Below are 16420 nucleotides of genomic sequence, written 5' to 3'. Positions count from 1 at the left end.
GTCTTGCACATCAGTGCTGCACCTTGTTTGAGCATTCACAGCATTGCTAGAGACTGAAGTGGACGCAATGAGCCTGATAGATCCTTGATGTAATTCTGACTTTCAGTGAACATACACCAGGGATGAGTGCATTCCTCAGTTAGTAGCAGCAGTATTACTGCTTTTTATAGAACCTAGAAGCCTCAGCATGCTGAGTATTGTGAAAAAATAAATTGTGATGATACCGACCCCCTAAGAGTTTCCAGTTTAAAGATAGACAAGACACAACACAGAGATAAAGGGAAATAAGTGGGGTAACTGATCGGAATGCAAGGTTCCGTGTACTAATAGCTACGTGTATAGTTTGGAGGCTTCTAATTTATTTTTTTCAAGTGGACAAGAGAATTACTTGGTAAGCCATTCATCAACATCTCTTGTGAACTTTTTTTTTAAAAAGGAACAGTAATAAATATGTGACTGAGGAACTTCTTGATGCCAACTAGCAAGAGTATAGAGCAGACATGCCAAACCCACGGAAAAAAATGCAGAAATTGGGCTTGTTTTAGGCTTAATTGGCTTGTGAGTTGCTTGTTGGCTAGCTTTCGGCTTGTTGCTTGTTGCTTCTCGTTTTTGATCAGCTCCTGGCAACCAAAGGCAAGAGTTGAGAATCAGGGGTGCACAACAGGCCCACCATAGTCCCAGACTGCGCACTGCGGGGATCTAGTCACATGGAGTGCTGGGGTTTTTAGGGATTGCCTTGTTTTGGCCTTGTTTTGAAATTAGATTAGCTTGATTTTTGACTTATTGTGAAAGTTGGGGTGCTTATTTACCACGTGAATGTTGGCAGCTGTAGGCAGAGGGTTTACAGAAATCTCCTGCGTCTGATATGTACGTTCCAGTTCAGAAAAGAATGTCATGTGAGATCTCAAATAAAAGCTGGTGTCACACTGGTCATCAGTACCATTGCAATACAAACGTGCAGATGTGTTGTAAGGAGTGATGCATATATACCAGCAAAGGTTAAAAAGAGGTTTAATGTCTGACAATAAATGTTTATCTAGTTGGCTATTTACATTGAAATTAAACATTTTACCGTTCACAGTGGATCTTCTGTCACCTTTCTGAGCTAAATATTAATCAAGATTTGCAAAAACTTCAAAGGCAGAAAAGTAACAGGAAAAGGTGAATGGTGTAGGGGGAGAACCCTGTCCTGAGGTGCACATCAAAGGTTTGTGCTTGTGCTGTATTTGGGAGATGAAGAAGTCACTCTGTCATCCATCATCCAGGAAGTAAATGGATAGCATGTTTACTTGATGAAAGAAAGGTCTCAACCATCTTGACTGAAAACACTGCAGAACTTCGGGTGAGACCAGAGGATAACTTGTTAGTTAAGCTTAGTCTCTAGAAAGTGTATAATGATTTTGCTTTATATGTAGCTGTTTGTTTCCAATATTCTTATTCACTGACTAAGACTTGAGTCTTTCATAATGAACTTGTTCTTGTTTTCACTACAAACACATCTGAGCGCTGTGATATTAAGCAAAGTGGCGATCCTGGGTTGAATTTTACAAGCAGCTATGTACTGTTTCTTTGAGAATAGCACGCCTGGAAATTCTGTGACTGTCCAGTGGACATTCAGCTAGACATTACAGGGAACGCTCCAAGCAGTTGGGGGTTAGTGTCTGCTTGTCACTACCTGTACAGAGAGAGCCAGGCCTGTGGATGCCTGGAAGGTAGTGCTTATGCTTCCAGAGGCTGGCGTTTTCACGGAACTGATCCACAGCGGGCACAGACAAGTTTTCCTCATCTAAGGGCAGGTGGTGGTGAGGTTCCTCACAATCCTGGGGGGTGTAACAAAGAATCATACCTAAAAGCACACTTCATAGCTGAACTTCCTTTTTGTGCTCCTGTTCACTCTAGTGTCATTTTGGCAAAACTTTTAAGCACATACTTAAGTTAATTGGACTTAAGCACATTCTTAAAGTTAAGCATGTGCTTACGCAGTTTGATGAATAGTAATGGTTTGCTGAATCAAGGCCTCTCCCCTCTTTCCTACAACCAGTAAGCGGGCAGATGAAAATTTAGGTACGACATTTTCTGTTAAATGGATTAATCACTGCATTTGTCTAAACACCACATCTTAGCATAAATAGCACTCTTAAGTAGTGTGTTCTGTTTTCACTATTTTCCTGGACATTCTGTGAGAACTGATGCTTTGTAAATTGTCATGTGCTCACCTTGTTATTCTGCAAAATTTAAAAGGCAATAAAATGATTTTTAAAATAACCTCTAAAATGGAACACATATTCTTTTCAATTTTTTCTTAACCTCTGAACTTTTAAAATTGCATTAAATTACCATTGTAGCTAATTAGTGTTTATTAAGTCCTCTTAATTAAGCACACAGTTGGAGAAGAGGCTGCACAACAATTGTATATCACAGTTTGATGGTCATACAATTTGCATTAATGACAAATAGCCAAAACAATTCATTTTTCTTGACATCTACAGATGATTACAGTGCTTGCCGTATCTGTTAGCCTGTGATTTCTTTTTGTTAGTGAGTCTTAGAAAAGCAAATGCTTCCTAGTGCTAAACACAGTAGATTATACTATTTGTTCCCCACACCTGCATATGAATAAGCACCTATGTATCTCCCTCTTTTGTATCAGTTGCACAAATATGAGATCTCTATATAGAATTTAATAACAGTTGAATAATGTGTATATTTCGTGTGTAAGTTACACATTTATTTAGACAGGTAATTTGTTGTCTGTTATATAAGGAAGGTGTCATTCAAATAATACATTCTGGATTGAGAGGAAGGAAAATAGTTTTCTGGTGGCAAAATGAATTATGAGAACATTGTATAAGTGATTAGTTATATGATACTAGTCCCATAAAATAAACAGGGGCGGCTCCAGGCCCCAGCACGCCAAGCGCATGCTTGGGGCGGCATTCCGCGGGGGCACTCTGCCGGTCGCCGGGAGGGTGGCAGGCGGCTCTGGTGGACCTCCCGCAGGCATGCCTGTGGAGGTTCCGCTGGTCCCGTGGCTTTAGTGGAGCATCCGCTGGCAAGCCTGCGGGAGGTCCACTGGAGCCGCGGGACCGGCGACCGGCAGAATGCCCCCCACGGCGTGCCACTGTGCTTGGGGCGGCGAAATGGCTAGAGCTGCCCCTGAAAATAAAATTACTGCGTGGCTCCATAATAGTCACAGTTCAGGTATGTTTAATTTTATATAATAGTATTTTATATAGTAGTATATAATAGTATTTTGAGACCAACAAAAAATGCAGCCAGAACCAGATTTTCCAAAGTTGTTTCTACAATTACACACTTACTTCTGTAGCTCCATGTCTTTGTACACTCAGTTCAATCCCCCATTAGGCTGTATGTATCCAAAATGTATTTGCATGTGAAAATTGGGTAGCTAAACACAGTGTTACCAAGTCTAGGTCTTTTCAAATGCAAAATCTTGGATGAAAACATTGTACCTGCAGAAACTTAAGATACCAAAAAATGTAGTAAAAATTTTAGACTCTAGGTTGAGTTGCCCTTTGGAAATATGACCCCTACCTTTAACATTTTGTCTAAAAAATTATTTCACTAACTTTCTTAGGAGAAAAACTGTTATGCTAGTTTAAAACATAACAATTCTAGAGGCAGTGGTGACGTGTGTAGGGAAGTGTGAACGGACACCTGTGGGCTCATCCCAGCACAACCATTGTGGTGTTGCCTGTTGCAAAGCAAGATGAAACTATGCCCATGCATCCCACCTGCAGAGAGATTCTCCGTCTGGGCCTTTTCACAGTGCAGCAATGCTATCCAGTATCTCTGTTGCACCATAGAGTTGAGATGTGTGTGGCTGCCTTCCGCCAGTGGTGTGCTAGAACGGAAAGTGTTCCCTGTACCCTCCCACTCTAGATCACTACATAACAAATAAGTTAGCTCTTTGTACATATGTTTCATCTTCTACAACTGGTGCTTCATTTTTCTGATAAATTATGAAATCTGGGTTATATCTGAGGAAAAACTTGCTTCAGTATCTAAATGCAATTAATTCTTTAAAGACTGAGGGGAAATACTGCTCTTGAGGAACAAACTGCAAAATAAGAACATTGTGGAATATTTCTGTGAATGATTCACAGAAATCTTATACCAAATCCATTCTGAAACAGATTCCTTGTGGCTTGTTAATTATTTTTATTACTGTAACATCTAGAAGTTGGAACCCCTTTGTGCTAGACACTGTACAAACTGAGTAAGAGAGAATCTGTACCTGAAAGACTTTACAGTCTAAGCAGAAAAAGACATTTAAAGGTTAGCAGAGAGAAAGTGTTATCCATGTATTACAGATGGGAACTGAGACATAAAGGGGAATTAAGGTACAGTGAGATTAAGTGACTTGCCCAAGATCACATGTTAAGTCTGTGTCACAGCTAAGTGTTAAAACCAGATCTTCTGAATCAGAGTCTAGCAGCTTAACCATGCAAATATCAAATTAATGGTCAATATTATTTCAGTCTCAATCTAAAGCTTTTCTTTTCCTGCAGTGTACCTTATTCTGAGCTTCCAAATACTTGATTTTTTTTAACTACTTCACTTGGATTTTCGTTATCTGAAATTACAAGATCACTTATCCAACTGTGAATCACATTGTCTGAAGTCCAATTATTTTTTCTCCAGAAAGACCAGGGCCCCAGTGACTATTCTGAAATAATTGTCCACAAAATGTATCACACTACTAGACCACATATATTAAAAATACCTGGTCCCACAAATTAGCTTAATCTTCTGTGCTAGGACCTCTTCCTGAGTCATGCTTAATGACATCAAGCAAGCAGTTACTAAATAAAAACATTAAGAGGTTGTGGAATTTTATAGCTAGTGGCAAGCCTCCAAGTGAACTGAAAGGTAATGTTGGCCAGGAGTAATATGCCACAGCCAAACAACTGACATATAACATGTCTGACAGCTCACTGGCAGGCTTGCCATATGCAGCAAAATGCTGGAATTATCTAATCCATTTTGTCTGAGCAGTTTTTGTTCTGTTGTGTTCTGTCTAAAACTACTGGACAGAGTGAATGATATTAACTTCTATTAGCTAAAATTAAATTATACCTTGATTAATTTTAGATTAAGAAGAATATTAAATGTTGAAATAAAGAGTATCCATCTTGCATCTGTCATGATGAAAAATATACATGTATGTAATTCATTCGTTGGTTTAGAAACCTGAAATTCTCCATCAAATCCCTGAATGCTGGGTTTTGTATTTGCATATCTGGTGTAGCTGAAATATGTGTAAAAACTCATGTACTCATCCAGCTTCCTTTTATCTATCATCTATTCTCCTTAATGTGCCACTGGATAATCCACCTCCTCCAGGCAGGTATAATTTACATTCATGAAAAGTTGATAATTTGGCATTTTCAGATAGCAGTATATGAACATGCTTAGTTTTTGGTTAAACCATCAACATTACTTTAGGTCTTACACTGACCTTTTGGGAGGGTTAATCTCACTTTTCTGCCTTGGCAGAGTAAACCTTCTCAGATTCCTTCAGCAAAATGTCTTCAAAAATGGAGTCGTAAGGTGGGTGAGGTAATATCTTTTATTGGACCAACTTCTTTTGGCAGCAGAGGGAAGCTTTCGAGCTGCACAGAGCTCTGTGAAGAAGAGCTCTCTGTGGCTCGAAAGCTTGTCGCTCTCTCCAGCAGAAGTTAGTCCATAAAAGATATTTCCTCACTCACCTTATGTCACTAATGTCCTGGAACCAACATGGCTACAACCATACTGCATTGAAAAATTGAAGCATTTCTCTTTGGCATAAGGAACATGTATAATACTGTGTCTTCCCTCTACTTCTTCACATCAGTCCTTATGCAGTGCTTGCCTTTTGTGCTTTATACTGGACTCAGAATCCCCACCTTTGTGAGGCAAATATTCATATGACCCTTGTCTGAAATATTACTCACGTATACCAGTGTCTTGACTCCATCTCTGCTGAAATCTTCATCCATGTCTTCATTTCTCTTACTTTGATTATTAGAAGTCCCAGTGTTCTGGATTCCAACTCATGCAGAGTCAAAGTAACTTTTTCATACACAAGGAAATACAACCACATCATCTTGAAAGAACTGCAGATTCAGCATTCGTTTCAGTTTCCAATTCAAAATGTCATTCTTGTTTTTAAAATTTCCAGTGAATGGTCTCCTAGACCTTGATGAGCTCCTCGTTTTTATGTTTTTTCTGGCGCTGGCCTTCTTAACCACTCTCATTTCAAGAACTTTCTTCTATGCAGTTCCTATCAACTTGAGCAGTCTTTCCATCTCTCTTAATTTCACCTACTATGTTTCCAGATCTCATCTGGAAGCATACCTTTCCTTATGCCTGGTAGCTCTTAAATTCTCTTGCTGTTACTTGTATTATTCTTATTTCTTCAATTAAATTATCTGATAACCTGGGTCTGTGTTCGCTTTTTTTCTCTCTCAACAAAGTAGCAGCCTATTCCAAAAGTCCAAAACCTACATAAATGTTTGGAAAGTGGGACAGTATTGCTTATTGTATTATTGTAGCATGTAACCATGTTGTAAAATACAGGACTGTAAGGACTATATCAATTACCTTGTATTTATTATATATAAACCAATGTTTTCATTAAGATAGTTTTGGTAATCTGTACCAAAGTCATAGCTTCTTGTCCTGGTATCACCTTCTTCATAGGTTTAAATTCACAGCATTTTTTTTCTAGAGCTTTTTTTCTTTTTACATTTCACATTTTATATTTCAGAAAAAAACCCTTAGATTAGATGTACTTTTCCTTTTTGATTACAGCAAACTGGATGCTGCTTGCTCTTTATTAGTTACTTTTCAGAGGAGAGAGTGAGCTGAACATATAATAAGAAAAGGAAACATGCAACAGGGCTATACATCTGCATTCTTTAAAGCAATTAAAACCTTTGGTCAGTTGTCAGGAGATACCAGGAAAATTTGACTGAACTTTGACTCACCATCAAGTAGAATTATGTGTGTTAATATACTCTCTCACCTGCCACCAGGGAGAGAGAAATAGAGAAGCAGCAGGCTGTCTTATGAATTTGTTATATAAATATGTACAAACAATAATTCTTGATTATTGTGTTGGCATAACTGCATTTACATTTTAATTCTATTTAATTTTATCAAACATGATAGCAATGCTCAAATTAGTACAAAATGTTGTAATAGTCTCCATTGCTTCTGTGTTAGTACTCACCCATAAAGTGTCATGTTCGGCCACAAGAATATTGTGGCTGTGCATACCTGTCCACTATAAGTTCTGTATCTGTGGGTTTAGCAGAATTCAGTTTTTATTTTTTTATACTTTTGTTGTTTAATATTAATGTATATTTTCAAGCTTTTTGGATATTTATTTGTTTCAGTTTTCACAGTTGCAAAAAAATATGGGTTTGAGCTCCATCCCCCCCCATTTACATTTTCACAGTTGTGGGAAATTTTTTGGTAGGTCAGACAATAGGGAGAGTCAGAAAATAGTTAATCTGAGGAGATGTTGAGATTCAAAAAGTTTCATGCTTTTTAACTGTTGAAACACAAACTTTCAACATCATGTGTTAAAATATATAAATATCCTTAAACCAAATGTTGTTAAGTTCTCAAGTAGCGTTTTTCTTTCTTTGCCTGCTTGTAAATTTTGATTATCAGTGGGAATATTTTTTCATCAGTTTGTATGTGTATGGAGGAATAGGCATTTATCTATAAAAATGTAATTCTTCCAAGCCTACATATAGAAGGTGGACGTAAAGGGTAACGAACTGGATGCACCACTGTGATAATGCCAGCTCTTGGGGTTAATTATAGTAATCAGTAAAGGCATTTTCCTCTGAAATGAATGAACCATGATGGTGGCCTGACTAGCATCTGTCCAAAGCATTGTTAAAGTGAACATGAACTATGGTTCCTTGATATATTTGAAAATAGGAAATATGTGCAATACAATGCATAAAATAAACCCCATTCTGAAGTACACATCGATCAGTGTGCACGCACTCAAACAACTCCATAGTAGACTAAATTTCACATAAACCACAGAGTTATGCTATGAATATTTTGTTTCAGAAGTAGTAGAGTTTTGATGCAAGTGCAACGTGAAAATGTAGTTTCTGATGACAAACTTAAAATAAAATCATGTACAAAATATGCATTAAATATGCAAGTCTGTTGCAGTTCTTAAAAGGCGCCATCCCCTTGCCATAGTTCCTTTTTCAAGTACTAAGAAAACTCTAAGGGCTATTAAATGTCTTACTGATTAAATTTAAAGGATTAGCTGTGAATGTTTTCTGTTCTAGGAATGTGACTTTAAATTATATATGGTTTCTATTTTTAAAATATTGCTGAGAATTCTCTGCCATTCATTGCCTACAAATGTATTAAAAAACAAAACAAAAAAAAAGAAAGAAAAACCTTCCTGTGACAGCACACAGATTGGTTCTTTTCTGACCTTTCTTCTCTGTGGGAAGAAAAGCATTAAGTCACTCATGCAAAGGTCATTTATGGTAGCTGTATGCTTTTATAAGTCTTTATCATTTCACTGACAAGGGCAGCTTGATATTGATCAGCTAGATATTTCCTTTAGCCACCAGGAGGCCAGTTACTTGAAGGAACCTGTGTAGACACTCAGACATTGTTTTAAACCACACTTAACACAGTGTTGTTTTTTTCCAGTGCAAGGTGGGAAATAAGATACAGACTACAAGTGGCAGGGTTTAGGTTCAAATGATTTTAACACATCAACATTGAATGTATTTGACTCAATCTTTAACACTAAGATAGTTTGAAGACTTGTTTGGTTGGGTTTTTTTTTCCCATATTTTGTTGTATCATAAAAATGTTATATGCTGAAAATTATCAAATCTTTTGCCAGTTCTTACAAATAACAGTTTATCACCTGCCTTCAGATAAGATTAGGTAATTTGGTTTTCAGGACACCTAAACAAAAGTTGAGGAAACACAAACTTATCCTATGTATTTGGGCTTTTTTTTTTTTTTTTTTTTTTTTTTTAGAGGGAGCTGAAATCCTCTAAGAAAAGACTTTGTCCAGTTTTCTATGTGAAGTTTTAATGCCAGTGTGACTCTAACAGAGTCAATGAAACTACTCCAGCAAAAACCCAGAGTAATGGTGCAAACAATCATAGAATCATAGAATATCAGGGTTGGAAGGGACCTCAGGAGGTCACCTAGTCCAACCCCCTGCTCAAAGCAGGACCAATTCTCAACTAAATCATACCAGCCAGGGCTTTGTCAAGCCTGGCCTTAAAAACCTCTGAGGAAGGAGATTCCACCACCTTCCTAGGTAACCCATTCCAGTGCTTCACCACCCTCCTAGGGAAAAAGTTTTTCCTAATATCCAACCTAAACCTCCCCCACTGCTATAGGCACACTGAGTTTCTTGATTCTCATCCCTTTTGGGAATGGGTGGGCAGTGCAGGATTTTTCCTGAGACCTGGAGTCTCTGAATTGCATTCCTTTTGGTTAGCCTTCTGCCTGAAGAACCATGATGCTATTGTGGACTCTCCCCTGATCCTGTGTGGCATGGAATGAAATCCACAGGTGTTTAAGGCCTAGGACAATGGGACTTACAAGGGAGTATTATGTGAAAAGAGATCCCACCTCCCACTCCTAGATCTTCATAGGAATGAAGTGGTGTCCATGTGTACCCAAAGTCTACTGGAGTCCCAGGAAGGGAGTGGAGTTGTGCTGTCCCTCAAACCTGTGTTGACATTTTTTCCTCCCCTCTATTTAAAGAACAGAAGGGGGCAGTATAGCTACCACCTTCTAGAGAATGCTTCATAGAGTTTTCACCTGTCTTTACATGTCCTTTCTGTATTTAAATTAGAAAAAAAATCCGTCATGGCACAGATGGAAAATCGTGTATGCAAGACAGTGAAGCAGAAGTCATGAAAGAATAGTGAATATAAAAACAATAGTACTGTATATGAAGCAAAATCTTTTGCAAAGTTAAAACTAAATATTGAAGCCTTACATTTTCCAATATTGCACCGGTTAAAGCTGTTAAATGCATATATTTGCAGCACTCAGTTTTCATAATCAGTGGAGAGTTTTTTTTTTAAAAGTAAGATACATCATCATTGTTATATATACTTGTAAAATAGGAGAGAGAAACACATTTCAGAAGTGATTCAGAGCAGCAGGTGTTCAAAACCTTGAATTTTACAGTATTCTATATAATCCCAAATTTTTCAGTTGCTCACAAAAGATGTGTGCAACCAGAATTCACCTTGTGCAGACCTCCTGCAAAATAGATCAGCCACAAGGCTCTTTTTCCATAGGAACCTTTGTACATTTTTAAAAGGTTCAAGGTGCAGAGGGGTAGTACTGGCTTTTGTAAATCTCTTTGTGATTCAACCTTGTGTGCAATAGATGAGCATAGAAATGTAGAGGTTTTTTACAGTTATATGGCAAAAAAACAACAACCACTCACAATAAATTAGGTGCATGGTTGGTTTTACAGCTTAATTGATCTAAATGCGAGATTTATATATACTAGTGTACTTAGTTGCTTCTGTAGGCAGAGCACACTGCACATACCAGGGGTACCTTGCATTCCCTCATCACCCCTTATAAACTCCATTTGGCACTCTCTCATTCCCTTCTATTTCTGCAACATCCTGCAACCCCACCCCTGTATGCTGGGTGCTCTGTGTGTCCCCCTATTCTCCCCATCCCTGCATGCTAGGGCTCTATCCCCCATATTGACACCTCCACGACATGCTACAGGCTGTCTCTCCCCCCTCCCCATACTGTTGTCCCACATTCTCTCCTCGTGTGCCCCCATTTGGCTTTCTCCCATGCACCACTTCTCCTAAGCCCCATACCCACTCCCTCCTTTGACTAGGCCTCATATGTGCCCACTTTCACTCATGCCAGCGGTCTGTGTTGCCTCCTATTTACCCTGGCCTTCTCCTTCCTTTCCGAATGCCAGAGGCTCTGTGTGCATTCCTGTTCCCCCTTTCCCCCCACCACTCATATATTTTTCTTTTTCTTCCCTTTCTCTTTCAGGATCAACATTTTTTATTGTATTGAGAGTATGGCAATTTGATCTGTAGACAATTAAAAGGACAGTTGAAGCTGCTGATATTGGTAGCCAGATGCCAGGGGCTCCATGTGTTCTCCATTTCCACCTTTCATTTTATTTCCGATTTTCATCGAAATCAATAGGTTTCTGGCCATTGATGACTAGAAAATTCCCTGAAATTTTGGAGTTGATCGGTTGAAGCATTACACTATTGGGTTACAGACACCCAGGGAAATCCCGTCAAGCTGAGTGTTAGAATTGCTTTGTTCAGCCAATGAGAGAAAATTAACAAGAAGCTGTAAACTTCTGTTGGGAGAGGTTTTTGTCCAAGAGAAGTACTTCTCCATAACATCTTGGTTTTAGAGTTTTATTTTTTGTCTATTAGTCTAACGTGTTTTTGTTTGTTGCACTGCTTTTTTCTAAATGAACATTGTGTATTAACTAGTCTCACATTGGCAAATCCTTTTTTGTTGCATGACTGTCTCTAAATGGACAAATTATTGGTCTTCGATCTGATCTTGGAACTAACTGTTGCTGCTGTATGAATGCAGTGGTAAAGGATGTTCCACAATTCCCATTGTTTCACCATATAATTTCCATTAACATTAATAGGTAAAAACATTCATGAAAACGAGACTATAGGCCAAATTCACCAGTTAGGGAAGTGAAACTTTGTTACCATTAATGGTATTGGAAATGCTTGAGCTAGCAGTAAATGTTGCCTACCTCTCTAAAGGTTTCATTGCAGTACTTTCTGTATGGACTCACATTGCTTTGAGCTAGATATTTTTTTTTAAATTCGCATTATTTAAAAGGAATGTCATTTTTTCTGAGTTAATTATGATACAGTATTCTGAGACTGTCATAAGCTATCCATTTTAATTTTAAACGTGCCTGATTATTTTATAGTGTATCAAATGTCTTACTAGTTGACTGGAAGTTTTAATTTATATAACCAAGTACTGCCAGAGGAGTAGAACTCTTTTTGATTTCTTGACCTTAACATTAAAAAAAAATTAAAAATGTAATATTTGAGGGACACACAGATTTTTAGAGAAATATGTTCAATTATATCCAATAATTTCAAATAACATACTGGAAATTCAGGTCTTTTATCCAAATGGTATTATAATGTACTCTGTGCATGAAGTGCAAGACAACATTAGCACTCTGACTTAGTATATATCATTTGGTTTAGGTTTTTTTTTTAAACTATTTTGATCGTGTTTCTTGAAAATCTGTGGGCCAGATTCTTATCTCAATCACATTTATGTAAATCCAGATAAATGTCATTGATTTTCTTTTGGTCTGAGAGTAACATCTGGCCCTGAATAGCTAATATTTATATATAATATCTGAGATGGAATTTTGTCTTTTTCAGGACCATTTCTTTAGGGAGTTCCTATTCCTTATTTTCATGACTCTGAGCATACTTAATCAGAAATGGAGCAGATGGACTGCAAACCCTACCAGCCACTGTCAAAAGTTAAGCATGAAATGGATCTAGCTTATACAAGTTCTTCAGATGAAAGTGAAGATGGGAGAAAACCAAGACAATCCTATGACTCCAGAGAAACTCTGAATGAATATAGCCAAGAACTAAGACTCAACTATAACAGCCATAGCAGAAAAAGAAAAGCCGATGACAAATCCACTCAAGGTACATAATTGATTTTCATTTTCACTAATTATGAAAAGTATCTTACAAGGTCATTTGTATATCAGCATGTAAACACATAATTATATTACTTTCAAAGGCAGACAATGATTGCCATTTAAAAGTCAACATTTGGCACCTATAATCACAATACAGTATCTGAGTTACTGCACTTATTTTCCTAAGTATTTTTCAGCTATCACCTTCCAGAAATATGGAATTACTATGCTGTGTCTCAGACCACAACATGGCAAGTGTTGGTAAATGTTGTTGTTAGGTGGTGGCTACTCTTCTTACTAAAACTAACTGGGTAATAGTTTAAAATTCTTACATATGTGTATGGATTTGCTCCAGCTACCAAATTAGCTTTGAGGTTGTAGGTTATCTGTCCATGTGTTTGTAAAGCTTATTGGTAAATTCAAATGCAACAATCCTCTTAAACAAAATTTGTCTAATCCTACAAGTAGCCAAGTCATTTACAAATGGAAGGAGAAATAATTTGTTGTAAGGACAAAAGCAAACAATTTACTGTTGTCTTTCTTTTTTTCTTTTTCTTTAAGCATAGATGTAACTCAGGGGAGAACTTGTTCCTATCTTAGAAATCTTTTCAGCATATGTATCCAAATGGTGCATACAGCTACAAAGCAGCAGTGTTGAGGGAAATACAAGGCTATAATTTTTTATATATTTGAATACAGGACCTATTCAAATTATTCTGTCCAAGATTTCAGACATGTATGTTTGACCTGCCAAGAATTACCTTGTCCTGCAAGAATTAAGTGGGTTTGCTTAATTAAGAAATTATCCCGTTTGTTATGCTTTTGAGTTTATCCTCCCTATTTTGAATAGCTTTATTCCTTCGAGAACTGTATCGTATAAGAAAATTCCACCAATAATCTTGTAGGTTTTAACTCCTTGTGATTTCCTTGCTAGAAATGGTAAAGCTTGTATGCATTTCTGCAGTGAGTCCTCATACAACAGTTTGTCCTGCTCGCACATGTTCAGGATTGGCCTGTTAGGAATCAGATTTATTATTTGCAAAAACATGTATTTCTTGAAGACTCATGGAGTCATTTTGGCTTATTAAAAATGTGTTCTCCATATTTTTCTTGCCTGGATTAGTGTTCAGTTCATTTCTTACTAGATATCATAGGCATCTGTCCTGTTTGCCTTATAAGAACCTAACTTTTTCTCCTTGAAATTCATAGTCTTGTCCTGCTGCAAATTACCATATGACCCCAAGCACATGCTTTACAACATCACTATTCAAGTTAGCCTGTTAGCACCTGCTTAACTGACATCTTGAATAGAGATACTTTCCTGAAATTGAGTCTATCAATATATTATTATTCAGTGCATATTGGTTCCTGTGTAATACTTGTTAATACTTCTGGTATACTTGATAATATATGCTAGTATATTGAGTTGTCTGGAGGGAGGTAAAATTTTCTTGTCTTACCGGAAATCATATAATAAAGTTTTCTCTTGTGAGAAATTTAATGCAACATAATCGTCCTAGTCAGTAAGTGTATAGGTTTGTTCTGCCAAGAATTGCATTGTATATGGGTTTTCAATGCCAGGAATTCATCCCCATATCTTTGTGCTTGTGTAAATCATATTGATCTTCCATAAATTCAGCCCATACGTTTGACATGCCAGCTGTCATACAGATTTGAAATATGTAAGTGGTTGAGCAAAGAATTTGTTCAAACAAACAAAAGTTAGGCTGAGGAGGCAGAGTTCTCATCTGGCTCCAGAGTTGGGTTAGATAAGCTTCTGTTTGTTGATTGAAATCTAACAAGCTTTCAAAAGGCCATATCTTTAATGGTAGAAATGCCGTGAGATCTATGTTCTTAGAGATTTCTGCTTTCTTTGCTTGCATTCAAACAAGAACAGAAAAAAACAGGCCCCTTTTGAGTTATGAGTCTGACCTACTTCAAAGTCATAAGGGTGTATTTGGAATTTGGATTCCCATAAACCCTACCAAAATTTTGCTGACATTCTGTATTAGGCATATCTTTAATTTTGCATCCTTGATTTGTGAAATGTAATTTTTTTTGTAATCACTGTCAAAAGAGGATTGTGAATGTTGTCATCTTATATTAGTGGAAACCTTGGGAAAGGATAATAATATCCTGTACTGATATATAGCACTATTTTCTGAGGATCTCAATGTACTTTACAAAGGTGGATAAGTATTATTATCTCTATTTTATAAATAAGGAAACTGAGGCACGGAGACTGTTAAATAATATATTCATGGTCACTTAGTGAGTTAATGGCAGAGTCAGAAGCAAAGCTCTTGTCTATTAACTTTGTCTTCTGCTCCAACCATTACAGGGCCGCCCAGAGGGGGTGGGCAAGTGGACCAATTTGCCCCGGGCCCCGAAGGGGCCCCCACGAGAGTTTTTCGGGGCCCCTGGAGCAGGGTCCTTCACTCACTCCACGGGCCCCGGAAAACTCTCGCGGAGCCCGGGCTCCTGGAGCTTCTTCCGCTCTGGGTCTTCGGCAGCAATTTGGTGGCGGGGGGTCCTTCTGCCCTGGTACCCGCTGCCAAAGTGCCCCGAAGACCCATGGCAGCGGGTCCTTCTGCCCCGGGACCCGCCACCGAACTGTCGGGTCTTTGTCGGCGACCCAGACCCCCTGAATCCTCTGGGTGGCTCTGAACCATTAGACAGCACTGAAGCAATATGCAATCCTGAAAAAGTGATTAGTGGATGTCAAAGTGGAAGTAAATTCAGAAGGCCTGTGAACTCCACCAGCATAATGTGTGGTAATACATAAGGAAATAGACATGTCACAGCAGTCATGAGTAAAGTGTTAATGATCCAAGGTGAGATAGCAAACAAACCTGAGTTCTGGTGAGGGAATGTGAGAAAAGAAAAGTAACTGAGAATATACAATGAATAATGAAAACATGAATCTCTATCTAAAACCAAAACCCTTATGCCAGGTTGCCAGCATTTTTTGGCAAGTAATTTATTCCTGGCAGATTGACCACTTAATTGTAGTTACTAGAGTCAAGAGTTCATTGGTAGTGAAAGTCCTTTGTTCTGTTCATGGGATCTTTATTGAAATAGGTGTTCTTTCACAGAATAGATACTATACGTAAATATGGCACTAATCCAATAATTGTATGAAACCTCTGTGGTTTGTGTGCTATGAACCCAATGCTCACATTTTGTCAGTGGTATTTATTTTGCTTCAAATATATCTTGTTATTGTATGCAATTTTATTAGTATTAATATTTGTAACGAACACCCTTTGTAAAGCTATGTGTTTATAGAAATTATTAAATTTGTTTCCACAGTTTTTTCATGATGAACACAATGTTGGAACACAAAATACGTAACAACTTTCAGGGTGCTCCCTGTGCCTGGAACTCTTTTCATGCCTTTTTCTGTCCCTTCCTTAAAATCTCTTCTCAAAACCCACTTCTTCAAGGAGGATTGGTTTATTAGTTGTTTTCTGCAAGGTTTACTTAGAGGAAGCTCAAAAAAATCAACAGTGAATACAGAATAATCTATCGAGAGACCATTATGTGAGTTGACCATATGACTGTTGCTGAACATCATATGCTGTGTCTTATGGCGTTTTAGATGTAAGATAAACTGTAGCTCAGGAGTGATTTTCAGTGGAAACGCAGTTATCTGACAGTGCAAGATTTGGCAAATAAGATCACGCAAAG

The 16420-nt window shown here is 37.8% G+C and overlaps 1 protein-coding gene across 11 annotated transcripts in view; it reads left to right on the top strand.

Moving 5' to 3' along the window:
- The window catches only part of TENM1 (teneurin transmembrane protein 1), a 1412425-nt gene that overhangs the window by 1002611 nt on the left and 393394 nt on the right, over positions 1–16420 (top strand). For 10 of the 11 annotated variants that reach the window (XM_050964456.1, XM_050964455.1, XM_050964457.1 and 7 more), the window contains one exon: positions 12456–12734. The exons of the other annotated variant lie outside the window; for it this stretch is intronic. In XM_050964456.1, coding sequence (XP_050820413.1) covers positions 12518–12734 — 217 coding nt within the window. In that variant the 5' untranslated portion in view covers positions 12456–12517. The remainder of the gene's footprint in view (positions 1–12455; positions 12735–16420) is intronic. 11 annotated transcript variants of the gene reach the window in all.

Source organism: Gopherus flavomarginatus, chromosome 8, assembly GCF_025201925.1.
Source record: "Gopherus flavomarginatus isolate rGopFla2 chromosome 8, rGopFla2.mat.asm, whole genome shotgun sequence".
NCBI lineage: Eukaryota > Metazoa > Chordata > Testudines > Testudinidae > Gopherus > Gopherus flavomarginatus.
This window is presented reverse-complemented; position numbering and strand designations above follow the sequence as displayed.